Source organism: Bactrocera dorsalis, chromosome 3, assembly GCF_023373825.1.
Source record: "Bactrocera dorsalis isolate Fly_Bdor chromosome 3, ASM2337382v1, whole genome shotgun sequence".
Classification (NCBI taxonomy): domain Eukaryota; kingdom Metazoa; phylum Arthropoda; class Insecta; order Diptera; family Tephritidae; genus Bactrocera; species Bactrocera dorsalis.
The window spans coordinates 90,170,478-90,191,949 of record NC_064305.1 but is presented as its reverse complement, the minus strand read 5'-3'; the positions used below and the strand labels follow the sequence as shown (position 1 = coordinate 90,191,949).

At 39.8% G+C, this 21,472-nt stretch overlaps 2 protein-coding genes across 2 annotated transcripts; both read right to left on the bottom strand.

The window, feature by feature from the left end:
• Nucleotides 1-2,682: 2,682 nt before the first annotated feature.
• LOC115066095 (uncharacterized) lies at nucleotides 2,683-3,431 on the bottom strand. Its single transcript, XM_029549860.2, has one exon. It carries the CDS (start codon nucleotides 3,429-3,431, stop codon nucleotides 2,739-2,741), a length of 693 nt encoding a protein of 230 aa, XP_029405720.2. The 3' UTR covers nucleotides 2,683-2,738.
• A 1,469-nt stretch (nucleotides 3,432-4,900) lies between these two features.
• LOC105225448 (uncharacterized) lies at nucleotides 4,901-5,606 on the bottom strand. The gene has a single exon (XM_011203907.4). It carries the CDS (start codon nucleotides 5,562-5,564, stop codon nucleotides 5,013-5,015), a length of 552 nt encoding a protein of 183 aa, XP_011202209.2. The 5' UTR covers nucleotides 5,565-5,606; the 3' UTR covers nucleotides 4,901-5,012.
• Between the last annotated feature and the right edge of the window lie 15,866 nt (nucleotides 5,607-21,472).

Below are 21,472 nucleotides of genomic sequence, written 5' to 3'. Positions count from 1 at the left end.
GCCGAGCATAATGCTAAATGCACGCAAATGGGTAAATGCGATCGGCTCGATTTTAAGAGTCCACTCTGTGGGGACCCGAAGTCTGGCGTATAACAGGCGCATACATAGCCCACCACAAATTTATTTCTACTGGCATTGGCTGGCTTCTGCAACTTTAGAAGTAGGTATCGTCTTAAAACCAGTTGACATCCCATCTGTGCCATGGTTAGAAACGATTTTTAGGGGATGCATGAAGTTCAGCAATGTGCCACATTCTTGGAGAAAGGCTAGGGTAGTTTTCATACCGAAGGCAGGAAGAAACAGCCAAACCTCCTCAAAAGAGTTTGCTTAACTTCATTCCTGCTGAAAACGCAATTGAAAATCTTGGACGCGCAAATTAGGACCGCAGCGCGCATGTACTAAGGTTAGATCAGTAGAGATTGCACTCCATACACTGGAATTTAATATCTAAAGGCTCTTGAATATAAGGACTACGCTCTAGGAGCATTCCTGGACATTTTTGGAGCATTTAACAACGTCTCTACGGAGTCTATTCTGAATAATATCCGGTCAATAGGTATTGATCCTGCTGTACAATGCTGTATCAGAAGCCTTTTGACCTCTAGACGGATAAGAGCAGAATGGAACAACGCTAAAATGACCAAAGAAGTCTGTAGAATTACTTTTCAAGGTGGAGTGCTCTCTCCGCTTCTATGGACATTAGTGCTGAATGGACTGCTAAGGAACATGGAAGGTAAAGCCCCTAAGGTAGTAGCATATGCGGACAACATTGCCATCTTAATAACGGAAAGGTGTCTACAGACCATTAGCAGTATTATGCTCACCATTCTCAATACAGGCCAGAGCTGGGAATCGCATGCGAGTCTGGGGTTGAACCCGGAGGAAGCGGATCTGCTTGTGTTCACAAGAAATCACAAGAAAAATTCCTCTATGGATGTTCCCGTCTACAAATAAGACACAATTCTCTCGGGAACTCCAAAGGCGGCTCTTGCACTGGTACAAACCTGCCACCTCTGGACCTTTTCGCTGGAAATTGCGCAGCAAAATCCGCGGGGACGACTACTGGCTGCAGGAGAATTTATATATAGCAGCGCTCCAATAATATTCAGGCATATTATTTTGCCTCTTTCTGCTTCTCTAAGTAAAGAGAAAACTTAGCACGTGGCTTACTATATTTTAAAGAGGCATTAGCAAGCTGCAATAATGTCGAAACGAAACTGTATGTATACATATACATACCTATATATTATATATTCAAATAACGACAATAAGAATACATTTATAAATGCCTCCGTGTGCAGCCCGCATGCCTGCAACTTTCGGCGAGTCAGCTGTATTTACCCCGCTTCGTAGCGCTGCATTGTAAGACGCCAGCGGAATATGTGGCACAATCATACACACAACCATATGCACATGCATTTGCAGCAAGAAAACCAACATACCAGCAGCAGAAGTCAAAGAAGTTCGTTGTAGCATTTTAAGACTTCTGCCTAAGTATTCTTACAATTTCAGCGCTCTGGCACGGCTTTCACAGTTGATTGCACCGCATTCCTGGGTTGCATTGTGACAAGACTAACGGCAGTTAGCCGGGCGCATGTGCTGTCTGGCATATTGTTGCGCGTTGAGGCCAACCACCCCATAATTTCGTTTAATTTATGGCGCGAAGAAGTAAACGTCGGCGCAACTTGAGGAGCTGCCTTAAGGGATGTACATTTACGATCACATTATTACGTTAAAATATATGTGTGTGAGTGTGTATGTGTGCGCGGACATTATGGTATATAAATGCATTTGAGCCCGCGGCGGTTAGAAAACTTCGCTTCGTTGTGTTGCTGCCGCAATGCCAAGTCACACGTATGAATAACTGTATATATAGTACATATGTTCTTGTAAAAGTGTGTGTGTGTGTGCCTACGTTTAAATGTGTGTACAATTGCTTTTTACCTGGCGGACAACTTAAAATGCTACATTTAATTTTATGCTGCAAGAACTGAAACCGCTCGACCTTCCCAACGGGCATCGCTCCCTTCTATGGGCTCTTGAAAAGTTCCAAAAAGATCCGACGTTTTCGAGCCAAATTTTGCTCAGCAATGAGACCCATTTCTGGTTCAATGGGTATGTAAACAATCAAAATTGCCAAGTTTGGGACGAAAAGTAACCTGAAGAGTTTCAAGAACTGCATTTTATCCAAAAAAAGGACACAGTTTGGTGTGGTTTGTGGGCCGGTGAAATCATCGGTTCATATTTCTTCAAAAATGGTGCCAGTGACAACGACCGTTATCACGACATGATAACGGACCATTTGATGCCTGAAATTGAAGCTCGTGATTTCGGTGGCACTTGGTTTCAGCAAGACGGCGCCATTTCCCATACTACCAAACAATCAATGGATTTATTGAGAGAACACTTCGGTGAGCAGATATTTTCCCGTTCTGGTCCGGCCGATTGGCCACCAAGATTGCCTGTGGGGATATGTAAAGTCTAATGCATTTGCGAACAATCCTGCTTCGACTCAGGCCTAGGAGCAAAACATCACGCGTGTCATTCACCAGTTACCGATCGAAATGCTCGAACGAGTCATCGAAAATTGGACTCAATGGATGGACCATCTGTGACGTAGCAGCGTTATCATTTGAGAAAGTTAATCTTCAAAAAATAAATGCCAAAGAATACAAGTATTCTTTCGAATGATAATAAACAAACCTCATATCCGTAAACATACCACCTCTTAATTTTATTCATAAATGATTTCTGTGCATTTGAATTAAACTCAAAAACATGGCTGTTGAAATAAAATGAACAGCGACATCGGCATTCAAGCGAACTTGTGCCGAAACCAGCGGTGGCATGTAACTATAATGCAGTACCGTGTATTCGCAATGGCATTTCAGTTTTGCCAAACTATCAGCTTGCTCGAAACACAGATTCATTAAATCAACCATATATTCCAGGCCGAAATTGAAGCAATAAAACATTTTTGGTTTCATTTTGATCTCTTTGCTCCTCGATAATGTTATCGTCATATTTGTATTGATTGCGATCCAAGTGCTATTCTGTATTTCCGAATCGAAGAAGGTGATCAGGGAAGCACGGTTTTCTTTTGCCATGGTCATAATCTTAAAAGGTGTACCGACTGTGGTCAACTGATCTTTGTATTTAATTTTTATTTCTTTTGTTATAATGCCATTGCACAGATGTACCCAAGTTGAGTTCAACAGAGGCTCACAGCTTTCCCTTAGTTTTGACGCATCTGTCACAATACACAGACAGCAGGTAATAAGCAGAAAAATTGCGAGGCTACTACTCATTTGATCGTTGCGTCTTCCCTTCACAGCACAAAAATAAAGGTGATAAAATAAAGTTTCACAACGAAATAAATAAATGAAAATTGTGTATTCGTGTTCGAACTTTCGATATGGAAATTCAATCATTTGCATGAATTATTTGATATAAACAAATATGGGCAAGCTATTTATTTATATGCTGATGAAAGTCATAAACTGATCGCCGCCGAGTCCATACCATATATTCCCTTCTCCTCTTCTAACAACTATCCAGTCTTTCTACCATTTCAAGATCAGATTTTTTCATTCAAAATATAGAAGGAAGCTAAACAAACGAATACACAACTGGAAACCTTAATGTTAAGAAATTTCGATTTGAAGACCCAATTTCGACTTAGATTGCTGTTTCCCGAAAGGTGTTTCCCGAAAGCTTCATGCTTTAGGTGTCTGCATTCGCTGAATAACTGGCTTTTATTTGAAGATTCTATAACGCAATTTTTAGCATTATATATATATAATATAAGATTCATATCTATTATATCATTCAAGGGTAATGGTGCGCAGTAGAAATTAATATAGTTCCTGATTGGGGAGTTTAAAAATAAAAGACAAAAGATTAAGATCAAGGTCGATTGATTTATGAGGTTTGACAATTAAGTAATGAGACTGACTTTATTGCGGCGCTTGTGGTAAATCCCTCCCCTCTCCATTGATATATGTATCATCGCTCTAGCTTGTTTAGTTCGCCTGCTGCGTCAAGTTGAGTAGACGTGTGTTTGTAGTGCTCGTCACGAAAATGAAAAAACGAAATCAAGAGCAAAACGTCGCGTTAAAATTTTGCGCCAGATTGGGCGAAACAGCTTCGGAAACGTACGTTAAAATTGTAAGAGTGTATGGTGATAGTTCTGTTAGTCGTGCCCAGGTGTTTCGATGGCTTACAATGGCTGTCTCTGGCTGCCCGAAAAAAGCTCGCATGAGCAAGTCGAAGGTAAAAACGATGATTATTGCCTTTTTGATAGCCGTGGAATCGTCCACAAAGAATTCGTTCGACCGGGAAAACTGTGAATCAAGTCTACTATTGCCAAGTACTCGAAAGATTGCGAATACGAGTCAACAGGGTGCGCCCAGACATCGCTCGTAACTGGATCCTTCATCAGGACAACGCGCCGTGCCACACCGCCCTCAGCGTGTCCCAGTATTTGGTCTCTAAAGGGATCGCCGTGTTGCAAAAGCCGCCTTATTCGCCCGACATGTCACCCTGTGACTTTTTTTGTTTCCTAAAACAAAATCGGTGGTAAAAGGAACCCATTTTGAGTCGATTACGGACATCGAGGCGGCCGTGACAAGGGAAATGTTACGAAGCATGGAAAACGCGCTGGAATCGCTGTATAGCTGCCCAAAGGGACTACTTTGAAGTGGATGGCAGAGTTGTAGAATAATTTTAAATATACGTTTTTTATAAAATCAGTCTTATTACTTAATTGTCACACCTCGTAATGTCCTATCTTTCATTCAAACCAAAAAAAAAAATCATACCATTAGATGCCATATTAAGACCACTGAACGGGCTGAATAGTACCGTGTTCTCCCTAAACGCTGCATCAACAACTAAACACTCTGAATAACAACCATCCTGTATATTTACCAAAAATCCGTGCAGTACGACATATTCATATAATATTTTAATGTAAATCATTGGTTTATATATACACATGTAATCATGTATTTTTACATTATCCACAACACACCAGCGACTATTAACCATAGAACCCATTTTGTAGCTATATCTAAGGCAACTTGACCTGCTTCAATCGGTGGTTTGTATGCATAATGCAGTGCTGTAAATCGAATTGGTGGCACTTGTCGTGGCTTCGAATCAGCCGGATCGTAGCATGTTCGCATCAATTCATCCGCATAAAAGAGATAAAATTCAAAACAATGAATCATAGATCTCTTTATCGTATAGTTCCCCTTATTTTCGCACGCGGCCACCGAATTCCTGTCGACACGCACCGAGCTACAATTTCGCAGATATGAATCATAGAAAGTCACCAAGAAGCCCACTTCCGCATTTTCGGAGATCATTATTTTGAAGGGTGTGCCTATGAATGTCAATTGATCTTTGTATTTGAGTTTCATCTCGTTCGTTATAGTTCCGTGGCACACATCAACCCATTTTACAGTTGTCATGAGCAAACAGGTACGATCGATCGTTTCATTCGCGCCCACAATGAGCACATTTAAGAACATTATTAGGTTAAACGTAATTGTGTTCACCATTTCTTTCTAAAACACATTTTGCTGCCTTTTACGATAACGAAAATAAATTTCTAAATGAAAAGCAATGACAAACTGATTTGTTGGGGTTATGTAGCTTCATAAAGTTTTCGCCTAATTAACCGGTTTTTGGTTTTTGTCTTTGATTCTGATTGTAAACCGGGGTGGTTGGCAATGCTAGGCAAGTACAAGCCTTTGACCTAATTTTCTACTAACGGAAGGGTTGGGGCGTACATGAGTACTTAGTTGCGATACTTGGTGGAAGCTTGCAAGAGTTCATCTCATGTAGCCTCGATGCCGAGTTGCTGTTGTAATCGGTTGCCGATTTGTGACATATTTCGCAAATATGCTCGTATGTGAAGCCGACCGTAGGTGTATATAATTTTAAGAGTTTCTGATTTAACTCAAATCTCCAAGCCATATAGGCAGATTGTTTCAAAAGCTACTAGAATAGTCTTCTTATTTGCTGAATGGATCATGATTTTAGATACAAAAATATGGATTTCAAAAACAACGAATATTATATTTGCAGGATGTCGGTAGAGCCTTCGCATGATTGGTAGAGTGATTGTCTTGCGATGCACCTAGGCCTTTAGCGGGCTTTTTGTGAAGTCAACGGGACTAAAATCCCCTCACTCTAATGTTTCCTCTCTAAACTATCTCATACTCTAATGAAGTTCATCAACACGCAAAGTTTAAATGAGAATCCTACGAGAAGCTGTCGAGAAACCCTTGACGGGTAGTCGCGATTCTTTTCATATAAAGCCTTAACTTGTTTAATGTTCTCCTCCTGCCGGACAGTACTACAGTAGTCGTTATAAGGCGATCCTACAGAGTTTGATACAATTCTTTAATAACATTCAAAAGAAACTCGAGGTACATACTGCTTGGATCCTCTCTGTCGCCTCAAAATGCTTACCTCTCTTCGGCTATTTCAGGGGAAGAATCAAAAAAAATGTCCGGTGGGCACATCTGGGCTGTAAGGCGGCTGCGGAAGCGTTGAGATACCAACCTTGACTAGGTTACTCTTCACAAGAAAGGCAGTGTGAGTCGGAGTGTTTTCGTTGTGCAACTTTCAATCGGCTGCGCTGTCTTGCCGGAACCGATTGACCTTTCGTTTGAGTCATGAACCACAGCTTTTGATAACTTAACATCTGGACAATTAAACTTTGCGCACACGAGTCACATTGTCGGTTTTTGTCTAAGTTACAGCTCTTCCAGCAAGGTTTTCATCAGCGACCTATTCCCGGCCCTCCAAAAAAGGGTCTGGTGTCACCGAAAAACACCACTTCTTGCTAAAGCAACATCCGGGTAAGCCTGATTGATCATATCAAACGTCTCTGTCGCAGATTTACGGTGTCCTGAAGACACCCAAATTCGGGATAGTATTAAAGAATACACAGCTTTCAGTAAAAATATTGGCTCCCTTAAATAGTCTATCACGACAGACACAAGACAAGGTGGACAAACAAAAGCGCGATTGTCTCGCTTGTATGTACATAGACTGTGTGAAGCAATCCAGGCCGGCACATAAGCGTGGAGCAAAATATTTGCCAGACGTAGCATGTGTTGTCAGTGGCATGCCACAATGTGCTGCTCACATTTTCTGGTCGTGCAGATAGCAAAGGAAAACGCACATCTGCCGAGCGTCCACAAACACTTGCACCAAGGTTGCGTCTGAACATGCCAAAGCGCCCATTTGTGCTGTAGGTGTGGTTGGGTACCGGCTGTTATGCCCGCTGTTCATTGCCTGCTTACGAATGCCACACGCAAATATCGTGAAAAAGCCTTATGAATGGTATGTGCACATGTGTTTGTGCGTGTATGTGCCAACAGAGCAATGCTTTGGCCGACATTCCTTTACTGCGTTCGCTTGCCAGAGTTTTGCTTCTGTTTTGCTTTTTCACTTCATATCTTAACGCTGCTTCGTAAGTTTATGCGCGTTCGTTTTGCTTACTTTTTGGCGCGCGTTTTTATAAAATGTTACTCTAGCGGTTTTGTTCGCTAACTTACACACACAGCCACACAGAAAGCAGCAGCAGCAAAGACATTGAAAATGGCGCAAGTAATGCGTGTAAAATAGTAAATTATGACGTTGAGCAAGCTTAAAATGTAAGCATACTTTTGTGGGCCATGCGAAAGCCACATGTGTAAACAAGTAAGCCAAACGAGCAAGTGTGTGTATGTATATGTATTCATGTGTGTATATAGGTAAGTATCTACCTAACATAGTCGTTGTTGCGCTTTAAAGTGAAACACACCCAGTTGGCTGCCAACTAAACTTTTGGACCACTATTTTGCCACTCGAGTGTAGTTAACGCAAAGCATGGTCTACCACTATGTAATAGAGGGTGCTGTATTGTATACAAAGGTCAACATAAAATAGTTTACTCAATTTTGGAGCCACCAAGACTAAACTTGAATTTTTTTCTTATTTGTTTATTAAGAATTGAGGTTAGATAAATTACTTTACTTAGCAAATACTTCGATAGTAATAAGTACTGAATTCATCCGCATACTTCAAGCTAGTACTGGGTAGCCGCACAGTTCTGCAAGTCTATAGTAAAGTCGCTAATTTGCAACTGCAATAACTTGTACTTTGCTTAACTTTCACGCAACCCCAGCAGCACACCGCAGCGCTGCGCTCTAACCTCCCGAAAACTTAGAGTTCCTTACCCGATTGCCAGGCTTACTTATGCTCATATTTGCGCAGCATAAACAAACGGGCAAAACAGCTTTGCTTGTTAGTTTGCAAATAAGCATGAAATGCCATTATTATAGTGAAATATGTAGTGCCAAGTGCTGTGGTTGTAGCGCCTAAATGCATGCTATGCGCTCGCAATAAAACGCAAAATTCATAACTTAAAATGTAAATTCTATCAAATGTGCTATGGAACTGCATCCGATTTAAGCAACCGACAACTCGGACTCCATCACACACATGCACACATATGTACATATGTGAGTTTGTTTATACACTGCTGTGTCCGCGAACGTGAATAAGCTCAAAACGAATGCACAAATCCAGCAGAAATGCAATTTCGATGCGCTCATATGTTAAATTAGTGTAAGCGCTTTAACGGCGATACGGATGTGAAAAATGGCACCGACACACATTATCCCTTGGCAGTGAAGTGGCAGGAATTTCTCAGCGAGGAGCGTGTTAGCAGCTGATCGTCATTTTCGACTGAGGACTTATAAGTTGGTACTCTCTTTCACCCATCTCGTGTCTTGCTTCAAAATGACACTATTGAAGATCTGATGTGATCATGTGTTCTATGCTGAATGCGTTCAGTCCAAATCTAAACATGATTTCTTTCATCGAATTTGGAAAGCTTAAGTCAAGCTCTTTTTAGTAAGGTATGGAAAAAATTTTGAAGCGAATGGTAACAGGAGACGAACAGTGGATCCGAAATAGTTCTACGACAATAATGTGGAAAAAAGATTATAGTCCAAGCGTGGCGAAACTCAAGAAATGCTCACAAAGCCCGGATTAATGCTTCGAAATCATCAACTATGAGCTGCTACAGTACTCATAAGATTGAATCAAGCAATGGAAAAAAGATGGCCAGAACTGATCAACAGAAAGGGCTTCGCCTTTCATCAGGACAACGCTAGACCACACACGTCTTTGATGAATCGGTGAAAACTGGGAGAGCTCGGCTGAGAAGTTTTGATGCATCCACCATGTAGGCCTGACCTTGCATGATAGGACTACCATTTGTTTTGGTCAATGCAGAACTCCGTTAATGGAGTAAATTTGGCTTCAAGAGAAGCCTGTGAAAATTACTTGTCGCAGTTTTTCGCCGAGAAACCAAAAAAGTTTTACCCTGATGGAATAATGTCCCTAGCGGAAAAATGGCAAAAAGTGTTCGACAAAAATAGTATATATTTGGTTCGTAAAAGTTCATTATAAATATAAAAGAAATAGTCGTAAGTTGAATTCTGATTAGACTTTTTCGACTAAACAATATTTTCTGATTTTCAGATTTTACACTTATCATGCAATTAGTCGTAAGCTTTCCATAGTTTTTTAAAATATCTCTTATGGAAATTCGATATAAATTCGCTGGAATTTTCCCCGGGTTTCGAATCCACCTTTAGTCCGAAGAAGTGACCAGACGACTTTGCAGGAATAAAACTCCAAGAAATCGCGTAACAATTGAGTCAATTTATTTATAAACAGAGGTCTAGTTGTCTCACCAGATTTTCTTATTTTATTCAACGATGCGTTTGACCCCCTCAAGAGCCCTGGTATACATCTGTTTGCGTTAGAACACATCCTGGTTTCATGGTTTGTGAAAATCCGCCTTACTCCTCATATTATTAACATAAACAACTGAAGCTTATGCTACCGCTAACTGCCGTGTATATTGTGTGACCACAGGTCCTAAACACAAAAATGTGTATATGTGTGTGTGTGTGTATTGGTGCGCACTGTATGTCCTAGATTGTCCATGCAGTCGGACCCCTCAACGTATATGCAACTATGTGTGTCGCACGCTTTGCAGTCCTGTCGGAGCGTTGCCTCACATTTCATTGCGCAGATTATCAACTTCCTCCTTTCGGCTCGGCACTCGGTACCGAGTTTGTGCAAATTAGTGTGTGGAAAATGTAAGTAAATTCATTAGAAATTTTGCTAAAATGTGAAATTATCCCCAGCATTTATTTCGCAATGAAAATTGTACAAACGATTATAATTTCGCTGGCTGTCGTAATGTGAGGGGAAGTCATGAGTGCTTACTCACACACAGACACATACACTTAACACCACTGGAGCTTTGCAGCCATAGAAATGTAAAGTTTATTTGCTACCACGTGACATCATGTTGGTTGGCAAAAGTTGCATTTACCTAACGAAAATACATTAAAGTTCGTGCGACTTTGTTGACGTGGAAAGGTCTGCTAACTGAATTAGTGTGTTAGGCCACTTTTGTGGCGAGGCAGCGTATGAGAAAGACTACTATTGGATTTGCAATTTAAAATTTAAAAAGCTTGCAGTAAGAATGACAAATGAGCCGGTTGAAAATTCCTGGTGAAGATAAATAGTTTAAGGCATAGAATGAGAAAGGGTTGCACTACGATTCGAAGCGCTCTTTTTCCGGCCTTGTACTATATATATTCGTATATGTATGTATTTGTTCCTTAGTTTAGTCTTAACAACAGCAGTGTTCCAATCATTGAATAATATGAAGCCGTGAGTGGAAGACGTGGTTATGTGCAAGAAAAATAAATAATAATGAAAGCCCCTTATTCCCTTTATAAGATAACTACGCTTTTTTATGGAAAAGAAAGCAAGGTTTTTCCAATTTCTATACTCTAAAGTGGAACACACTATTAATTATATATGCAAATGATCTGATTGACGAGCTTTAGCCATGTTCTTTTATATCTCTTACATACATCAGTTTATGAAAAATCGATCTGAATTTTCGCACATGCCCTTTTCCCCCAAAAAACTGCTCATTTGTCGGATTCGTTGTTATATGATCACTATAGGCCATACAAGCTGATCAATCGAGGTTAAATTCCTTTACGGAAATCTTTTGACATGATATCTCTACGACATTTGACATAGCTCATTACCAAGACAATCTTTAAATCTCCGAATAATTTATTCAGATCGGAAAGCAATAGCATATACCATAGCTGACATTCGAACTGATCGATCAGATTCGAAAAAATAGAAGTCAAAATCTATTTATACTCTTTTCTACTATAAAAATGCACCTGTGAGGGTGCCTTTTTTCCACTTTTCGGTGCAACTGTCATTCAGAGAATCAAGCCCTCCAATATGCCAGTACTTAAAATGAGAGTTTGAACATTGAAGAAATGTTACAGTAGAATATTATAAAAACTATTCATATTCAAGTAAGGTGTAGAGGTCTTAAACTTTATCATTTCAAATAGGAACATGAATTTTCATAGACTTTAAAGTCGTTCTACTATTCGTTCACAACTCATATTTTCCAACTTTAAGTTCTGTGCTGGTAAAACGCATAGAAATAGTATTGTTCAATGGTGTGTCTTCTTCCCTTCCCCTTTCAAGTGTTATTGTCATGTGATATTTTAAGTTAGCTTTGCCACATTCACACACACATAAGACTACTGTTAATATATTATTGAAAGCTGCAGAATGGCAACAAAAGCAAATAAATATATATATATGTACATGTTGAAATGCAGATATGCTTATTTGTAATCAAATATTGTAATAAATTCTTCGATTCCCCCACAACAGGGGAGACCATGGTAAGAAAGATAAGAAAGTCGAGCTTATCTTTCCAGGTAACTGAACTTCCCGCTTTAGTTTTCAAGTGGCAATAATAACATTACGTATTCAAACAACAATAACAGCAATAGCAACAACGAAGGAAATGGCATGAGAAAATATTTATAAACTTTTGTGCCACAAAATATTTGATTTGTCGTCGTCGTCGGTTGTATGGTGGTTGGGGGGAACAAAACGTATTAATGTGAGAGCGTGTGAGAGTGTGTGGTGTGCACGTGCTCTTTTGTTCAATTTTAGATATCACACTGAAAAGTTTAGTTTATATTCGAATTCTGTTGCGGTTCAGAACCAAAAACCTAGGTGTGTATTATTCTACCGAAACTTGGTTGGTCAAATGAATGCATTTTTTGTAATAAAATATGTTTACAGTTAGAAAATGTGCCCTCTTCGCAAGTTCCAGAAATGAAACTGGTGTGGAGAAATGTAAAATGGGAGTGGATTTTATCATTTAATTTAAAAGGTGTGTTTATGCATTTACTTATTTAAAGAAGGGTAAGGATTCTTGCTCAAAATTACGGGTAATTATTGATTTGGGAAATGATTATGTTAAGTTAATTTGCATTTAAGGGTCGGTCTATATATAATATACTATATATATATTTTTTTAATATCATTGACCTACTTTTACTTACAAAAAAACATTACAACGCTAGTTGTAAAAAAATAAATTTATTTTTCTACGTGGAAAATTTCAAAAATATGTAGAAATGTATGCAACACCAACACTTATAGTACAGAAGTCAGTAACTGTCAAATTTCAATTCACGAAACAACACGTGCCACCGCAAACTCTTCCTGTCGACAGACCAAAAATCCATCATCGCGAGTTTTAATACGGAAACTTGAAGACGGCGACATTTCAAAAGCAAATTTCAAGAGTCATGTCGAGCACTATACTGAACTTATATACAATACACACATACATATATATGTAGATCTAAGTAAGGAGTTTATCCTTTGGCAGACATGTGGCAAAACGGAGCATGTGAGCTCGCAAAGAATTTTTATTAGCTACCCAGGCATAGCTCATTATAAAATTCAATGAAACTTATTTCATATTTTTCTATTCATTCTAATCACACACCCTCGTCTCTTTTCATGCGTACTATTTACTTGTAAGCTTACGTGCCATGAAGGCAACGCAGAGCCATACGGAGACCGTCATTATTGCGGTGAACGCATAATAATGTGCAACACTTCTCTAAATAACGGAAATATTCATAGTGCCACACACAATGACACATCCATACATCAGACAGCATAAAACACACGCACACACTCACGCTTACATACAAAAAATCAAGTGAAGAAGCAATATTTCTGCTGCCGCTTTGGTCTTCCTGTGCCACAGATCCTTGCTTCGCTCCTTGTTGCTTGGTTTTTCATTATAAACACAATTCATTTCAAAGTCCGTTGCTTTTTCAATGACCACGCAGGGAGCCTAAACGCACGCAGCCGACACAACAAAGCAGGCAGGTTACACGACATACATTAGAAGAACGACACGCGCATGTGTTGCAAGTGTGTACACACGTATGTGTGTGTGTTTGAGTGCCGTTTCGCATAGTTCACTTTTCATTTCATTTCGGTTTTTTTTTCTTACGCTGTCGTCCTTTTGCGAGGCGCTCTTGGCAGCGCTGCCACAGTCGTGCCTGATGAATTACGGCGATAGCAAAGTAACTTAACAACAACAACAACGCAATATGGAATGAAAAAACGCACCGCCATTAAACACAAAAAGGACACGCTGTCTGATTGAGCGCGCTGAACGAGCGCAGGTTGAGTGGCCGAATTGAGTTGAGTTTATTAATATTTATACACTGTGTGGCATGTGCCACATGATGATCGCAGCAAGCACACTACATACACGCACTCGGTCATTCATGGCCGGAAAATTGCTGTGGTGAGTGCCGAGCGACAGCAAAAGGACATTACAAATAAAATTAAAATACTTGTCTGTCCGAAAAAGGGACCATTGGCGCTAAAACAGAGTAGTCGAAAGAGACACACATACACGCACCTAAAAAAAGCATTTAAAGGTGTGTGTGCATGTGTGTGGCCGAAAGGAAACCGCTTTCATGCAAGCGTGCATGCAAAAAGTTGGAAAGTTTTTCCTCCAGACCCCCATCACCGGCCGAGAGCAGCTTTTTGTTGGCGTGGCTTAGCGGTAATGCCGAAAATCAACTCGAGTGCGAGCGGCAACAGTGCATTAAAATAAGTGAAAAGCTGCAACTTCAAAGTAACTAAATTAATGAATGAAAGCGAGTAGAAAGTGGAGAGCGACAAACACTGCGGAAGCGTGCTGCTAAAGTGTAATGAAAGCTTTTTCTGTGCTGAGAATTCATCCTGCGAATTAAGGTGTTGAGTGCATTAAGAGCACGTGACTATATGTGTATGAGAATACGTATCTGAAAACTTAGAAATACTCACTCTCTTTGTCATCATACCGGATCACTTGGATCATAAAATCGGCAAACCAAACTCTTGCGGCTCTTTCCCTAACCATATACCGGCGAAGGAGTTGTGGGTGGGAAGAAGCCATTGGAGGTGGATAGTGAGCTTCTTTACGGATGGGCCAAAGCTTGGAGGGAAGGTTGGTGGAGGGGTTTACTGTCAGGAGCTCTCTACCAACTCCAGCTTTAAACTTTTTGACTATTGCAGTGTCTTCCAGGCCGAGGTTGCAGCCATTAAGGTAGCAGTAGATTTACTACTCCGGGGTGCAGCCTTCTTCAGAGAAGTACCTATCCACTCAGATAGCAAGAGCGGCGATTCTAGCCTTGAACTCATTAAGAGTGCGTTCAAGACTTATCAAAGAGTGCTTAAGATCGCAATCACTCGATGCTGTTGAGTGCTATTGTCAACAGAGTCGCAGGAAACTGTAAAGCTGATGAACTAGCATGAAAAGGCACCCCAGAACCGCTAACCGTAGAATGGGTCGGTTCTCCCGTATCCTCTTGTCTTATACTCCTAGATAGTTGGAGTTCGCGGAAGCTTCGCCAGCGCTAGACCACCATCGGTACATGCGCTGTCGCAAAATACTTTTGGCCCAAGATCGATTGCTAGAGATCTAGTGATGTCTTTGCCCTCAGCAACTAGTGAGAGGAGTTTTGGGGCCATATTTGCGTCCACGCAGTAAGGCTAGGAATTCTACTAAACGCCATCTGCAGAAGTTATATGGAAGAAGATGAGGTGGAAACAAATCAAGACTTTCTTCTTGACTGTCCCGCGTTTGGGAAATCTAGATTTAAACACAAGGCATATCTTCAGACATCCCACCGAACTGGCTGGAAAGGAAAATAAACACCTGTGCAAATTTGTATTGGGCACTAAGCCTTATGCCAATTTATAATTTCGAACAGAGTTTCTCTTTTATATGCCCTCACAAAGAACTATATATACATAGTTTGATCAGCCATCTTACCAAACCTCCTAACCTAACTCTAGTCACTAAGAGCCCTCGTTGAGAGTCTAAAATGCCCTTTACTGTTATCTGTGGCACAAATAGTTATCGATTTATAACCTTTAGATTATTCATTTTCCGTGTTTTTTTGTATTTTTTTCTATTTGCACATTCTCTATAGAATGTTCCGAATGAAGCGCACTCGCATGACCTTTAATCTCTGTGTTTATGACATTATCTAAATGAGTTGTAAAAAGCTTTGGCTAAATGTGTTGACTGTCAGCGGCTATCAACGTGCTCACTACTAATGGCTCCGACCTCAGTAAGTTCATCTACTACACTCTATTAGTGGGCTTATTGCCTGCTTTTAGGCGTAGTGGCTTTCAATTTTTAATGAACCTCAGTCGGTCGTGATTGGCTTGTTGCATTCTGGTTATGAGACTATTCTCATTGTTTATTTAACTTTAATAAACCGTAGAACGTTTGCGTTAGGGAATATTAGAATAATATAATATACGCTCCTAAATGTATGCAATGTAATGTGTGGTTGCGCGTTTGAGCTTTTCGCTTAGTCGTATGCGGGTCACTTGTGGCTTTCGCCAACTCACGCTTTTTTTGTTTTATGTACACTTTATAAAAGCTGTGGAAACCGAACTCGAATTGTACAAGTTCATGACTCTCAGTCAGTGAATTGTGGTTCGCGGCCTGATTCAAACCGACAAAAGTTAATATGAAGCTTCTTAAGGAGTTTTTGATATAAGCGAATTTTTCTTGATGATACCCCATTTGTATTATACTTACAAGTTATGAGAACCCTTATTTCTCGGAAGGCATACCGTCGCGCCCCACAAATTCGAAGAGAAGCTCGGCCTAGGAACTGCCAGCTGCCAGCTGCAAGCTCCATTTAACTATTTATTTATAAATATGTGCGTCTATTCTCCACACATTTATTTTGTATCCCATTCGACACAAAAGGACTACCTAAAAGGTGTTTTTTGTGTTTCTGTGTCCGCTTTACTGTTATCACATGCAGTTTCGCTTGCTTTAGGTTGTTGTTGCTTGCGCATTATCTTTATACCTCGGCTTTCTTTTTGTTCTGCTATTTATTTATTATTTGCAAAGTTCAAAGCTCTGCACCCAACCGTGCCAACAGCCCCCGCTCCTCCGCATCACATCCACGTCAGCCACCTCTTTTAAGCGCCGCCAGGTTGTGGTCAGTTGTGTGGAGCCTTTAATGCACACTGTGTTATTTACGCATGAGTACCTCCATACATATGCATGCCGTTATATTATTCATAGCACGGTTCGCAGCCGAATGAGCGCGCCTTTGTTGTGGCAAATCCGTCGGCTTTTTGGCTGTTGCTGGCAATGTGGCCTAATCGGGCGTGGCCGGGCGCTGTCAATGAGGCAGAAATTTTTGATTTTACACTTTTGATTAATGGTAACGGTGCACTGTGCTTTCTTTCCCATACCTTCAATGTACTTGTTGTTTTTGCATTCTTATTATCCTTGCTTGCTTGTTATTGTAAATAATTTTGCATTTTCCAACGCACAAACAGGATTTCAATGGCTTTTCTCGGGTTTTGCGCGGCATATTGTTCACGATTTAGTTAAAGGATTATTTATAAGGGTCTAACATGGCCGCATAGATGGGTTGACGTGCCTTCGACTAGATAATCCCGCACTTGATTGAGCATTTAAAACGCCAATCATTCAGCATTCAAGTGTATTTGCCTGAAATGATGGATTCCGCTGATAAGTGCACCTGAATAGCGGTTAAATTGTGGAAGAAGAGAACAATTTTAAAGCAATGTTATGTAAGAGTTCTTTAAGATGTAGCTTATGTGCCTTAATAATTGACTTCATAGAAGTTTAAGCGCACCTATTGTAATTATAAATGTTCTAAATGACGTTCAACAGATAATTATGATATTTCTTTCGTTTTAAGATATTTCAATTAATGAAAGGCCGCTGCTTAAGCCTTTGAAAATGTGAAATGAAAATAATCATCATATCAGGATGAAAGGAAAAATACTTTTACTTCAGTTTTATTTATTTTTTTTTTTTTTTGTTTTGCAAATGATTTTAGAACAAATTTTTCCTTTCAACTTTGAATTTTATCTTCCCTTTCAAACTGGTTTGATCTTATGTTATTTTTTGATTTCAAAAATTATTAACCCTTGTCTATTAGTTCTATCTAAAATGTGAGGTTTTCAATTTTGAATACAATAGGTAGGAATAAAGACATGTTCTTAAAAGTTTCTTAACAAAATTCTATGAATCCTCTTCTTTCGTTTTGATTTAGTAAACTTTCTGGTAAATTTCTTATATCTGACTTGGGTCCCTTACTGAATCAGATTATACCTAGGATGGTAAAGAAATACGGAAACTCACCATAAAATTATTAATGAAAGATATCTTAAAGGTCTTTATATGTACCTTCAATAGCTCGTTAATCAAACTTCAACTTATTTTTTTTTAATTTATGATGAACTTAGGGAACCAAATATGTACCATTTTGGTCGACTACTTTTTGCCATTTTTCCGCTAGAGACGTTATTCCATTAGTGTAAAACTTTTCTGGTTTCTCGGCGAAAAACTGCGACAAGTAATTCTCACAGGCCTCTCTTGAAGCCAGCTTTACTCCATTTAGGGAGTTCTGCATTGACCGAAACAAATGGTAGTCTGATCTTACAAGGTCAGGGCTATATGGTGGATGCATCAAAGCCTCCCAGCCAAGCTCTCCCAGTTTATTGTAAAAAAATATGGCGACTCACCATAAAATGAGAAATGAAAGAGGTCTTGAAAGTATTGCTACCTTGAATAACCCTTATTGAGCTCCTCATTGAAAAAAAACCTTATTGTTCTTCTTTCAGAGTAACATTTTCTTATGGCTCGATTTTACATACTTAGATCGGCTGAAGCTGTTTTTTCATAGTGCTCATATATAGATGAGATTCCAGTTCGAACTATTCTATCCTATTTAACATTCGATTCAGAAATTTAATCTGTTCTTCTGCTTCCACTCAGTGATATCTTAGAATGGACTGTTGAGCTGGAGAGTTACACTCTGCGAAAATGCATGTCAAGTGGCTTTTTCTCTGCATTCGAACTCAAACCATTGTAAAAGTATATTTTTTAAATAGAAAATGGTCTGATTATCGAAATCGAGATATAACTAGAAATATCAGCATGTGTCTGCATATACATACATATACAAATCAAATAGGCATATAGTTATTCAGCATATGAAAATATCTTCCTGTTGCCACCCTATCGCCTCGTTTCAATATGGAAATACGCGTTTTATCCAAAAGCAATTACGCTTCAGTAACGTCTTCCCAGCTGCGCCGAGCGCTTTAATTGAAGAGCGCAAACAACTCTAACGAACGTTATGAATTTATCGGCACAGCCGGTTTCAAGCTAAATGCTATGCATGCTATGAGTTTATAAATACACACACAAGCGTTCCATTTCACCCCTCGCAGCCAGAGCGAGCACATTTCAAACGCAACGTTTCCTGGCGCAGGGAATCTACAGAGCAGCTGTGTGTGCCAGCAATGTGATGTCGCGTCATGAACAACAACAACACATTTTATACATTACTGGGGCGCTTCATTGGCAACAACAACATTTGATAGTAATACGCCAACAACAAATGCCGGCGCACCAAGTGAAACACGCAGCTCAATCAGCGCGCATTATGCTCTTGTATAAAAATAATTATTGCATATCCTGTGGAAAGGAAAAGTGCGCCTGCTCACCAGCACACACCACCAAACGCATGCCTACAAATGTGTCTAAACGCATATTCCTTCCGCACATACAAACATGCACTTTAATTGTGCGCTGCAGCTGTGCAAGGAGGGCTGTGTTCTCGCCCTCGCTACCTCTCGTCGTATGTTGATTTGTCTACAGGAAAGTGTGTGTGATTTTTAGTTGTTGGTTCGCCACCCTTTGGTGCGCATTCACAATACTCCGTTGTGCCTGCCTTTGTTTTGCTTTAACGGAAGTGCAGCGATTGTGTCGTTTGTTGTTTGATTAAAGATTTGCGAGATCGGCGTGTCCTTTGAGGTCCTTTATCCACTTGCATGGCCGTTAGATATCAACACCACGCTAGCCTTGTTTCCCTCTGTTTGTCTATGCAATTAAAAGCGCGAAGGTAAATTTGCTCGAAGCGTTAACGGATATGGGAAATGTTTAGTGCATGGACCAAATTTCCGTTTGGAGTTGTTTTTGCTCGCCGCTGTTGTAGAGGAAATGCATGGAAATTGAGTGGCACTAAGCTCGCTGGGCAATTATTACGCAATCAAAAATTTTATCACTTAAGCGTAAGCATCGTTTTATTCCCCGAAATGAGAACTAAAATTTTATATTGAAAGATCTTTCCTCGCAGCTACTCATGCCTGTATCCCGTATTTGCTTGGCATGTAAACTAAGAATGGGCATCTGCATCTATAAAAAATTAAAGATTCATTGACTTTTACGTTTTTATACGGAACAAACAGTAGCGGTAAATTAGCTATCAATTTCTCGTAGAAATTCCGAATTGGAGCAAGTTTATCGTAAACTCTCTGAGCTTTGCGATTGTCTCTGTTATCGAACCTCAGCACACGACTTATTTCCAAAAATCTTGCAAGTGGCATTAGAGCGCGAATTATTGGTCAACCATGAACTTCATCCCAAAGGCTGTGGAGACTTACTCGGTGCGAGATGTTATGTAGTTTCTAAATTACAAGGTGCTTTCCAAAGTAAACAGGACTATGGCGCCCCCTGGTGGTGCCATCTATAGGCTTTCACTCCATCGTAATTGAGCAGATCACGCTGAATATGAAAAGAGGTTAATACAAGGTGTGTTTCAAAGTAAACAGGACTTTTTTGAATTCAGCGCCCCCTGGTGGCGCCATCTACATATATGTCGACTGGTGCGTTAGAATCTGCTATCCTTATCGATTGTCCAGTAAGACATAACATTTCATCAATTGGAAGTGAAGTAATTGCGTTTTAAGTGTCAGTATGTTTGTATTATTAGTGCGGAAATGAGCTTCGAACAAAGAGCCAACATTAAATTTTGCTTTAAAATTGGTAACACTTTTACCGAAACGTTACAATTGATGAAACAAGTTTATGGCAATGATTGCCTATCCCGTGGCATGACGATCAACATGTGGGCCAATCAAAATCCGTGATCACCGGAAATTCCATCGAAACTGTGTGTGAATTCATCAAAAATCAGCCGAAATCATCATTGAAATTCATAGAAATGGAATTGAACATCTCCAAAACATCGATTTATCGCATTTTGACCGAACATTTGGGCTTACGAAAGGTGTGTGCACGGTTTGTTCCCCTCAAATTGACTGACACCCAAAAATTGCTCAGAATCCAACATTCGAAGGACGATTATTTGACCAAAAATCACATTTTAACCATTAACCACTCCCCGTATTCACCTGATATGACACCGTGCGACTTCTTCCTTTTCGGAAAAATGCATTTGCCCATGAAAGGAAAGCGTTATGCAGACGTAGAGGTCATTCAAAAGGCTTGCACCGGCCAATGAGCTAAAACACTCGTTCGACATGCTTTTGGACCATGCAAAAAGCTGTATTGAAGCAGAAGGAGACTATTTTGAATAAAATAAATTGATTTTGCCGAAAAAACCATTTGTTCTGTTTTTTTTTTCAAAGTTTATTTTGGAACGCATCTTGTACATGTATTTTAACAAGTCCATATAAATGTAACAATTTTCGGCTTGCACTACTCACAGAAACATGTCGCGCGAAAATGTTTGTCCTGACTCTCCTGGTGTTCGGATACAACTGACTTTCCGGACAAACCCTCTAGGATATGAAACTTAATGCTCATAACGAACTATTTCATTTTCAGGTTCTTGCTTTTTAGACGTTTTGAAAATAACCGTTATATATAGGGAATGGGTGGGGCTCGGTCTGCGAAAATGCTCAAAATGCCTTTTAATTCAAGTTCAGTCTTCTTAGTAAACTTGATATCAGGAATTTGTCGGAGCTGGAAAATTTTAAAAATTAAATGGTATAATCTCGCATCAAATTGGGCTGTTTTCATATTCTACATCAGTTGATGTTTTCTCATAAAAATTTTAATTATTCTACATGATCGTTTAGCACAAATTTTGATTCAGAAATAAATGCATGATCACACATATACACACATTTGACGTCATTGACCTGCCTCATTTTC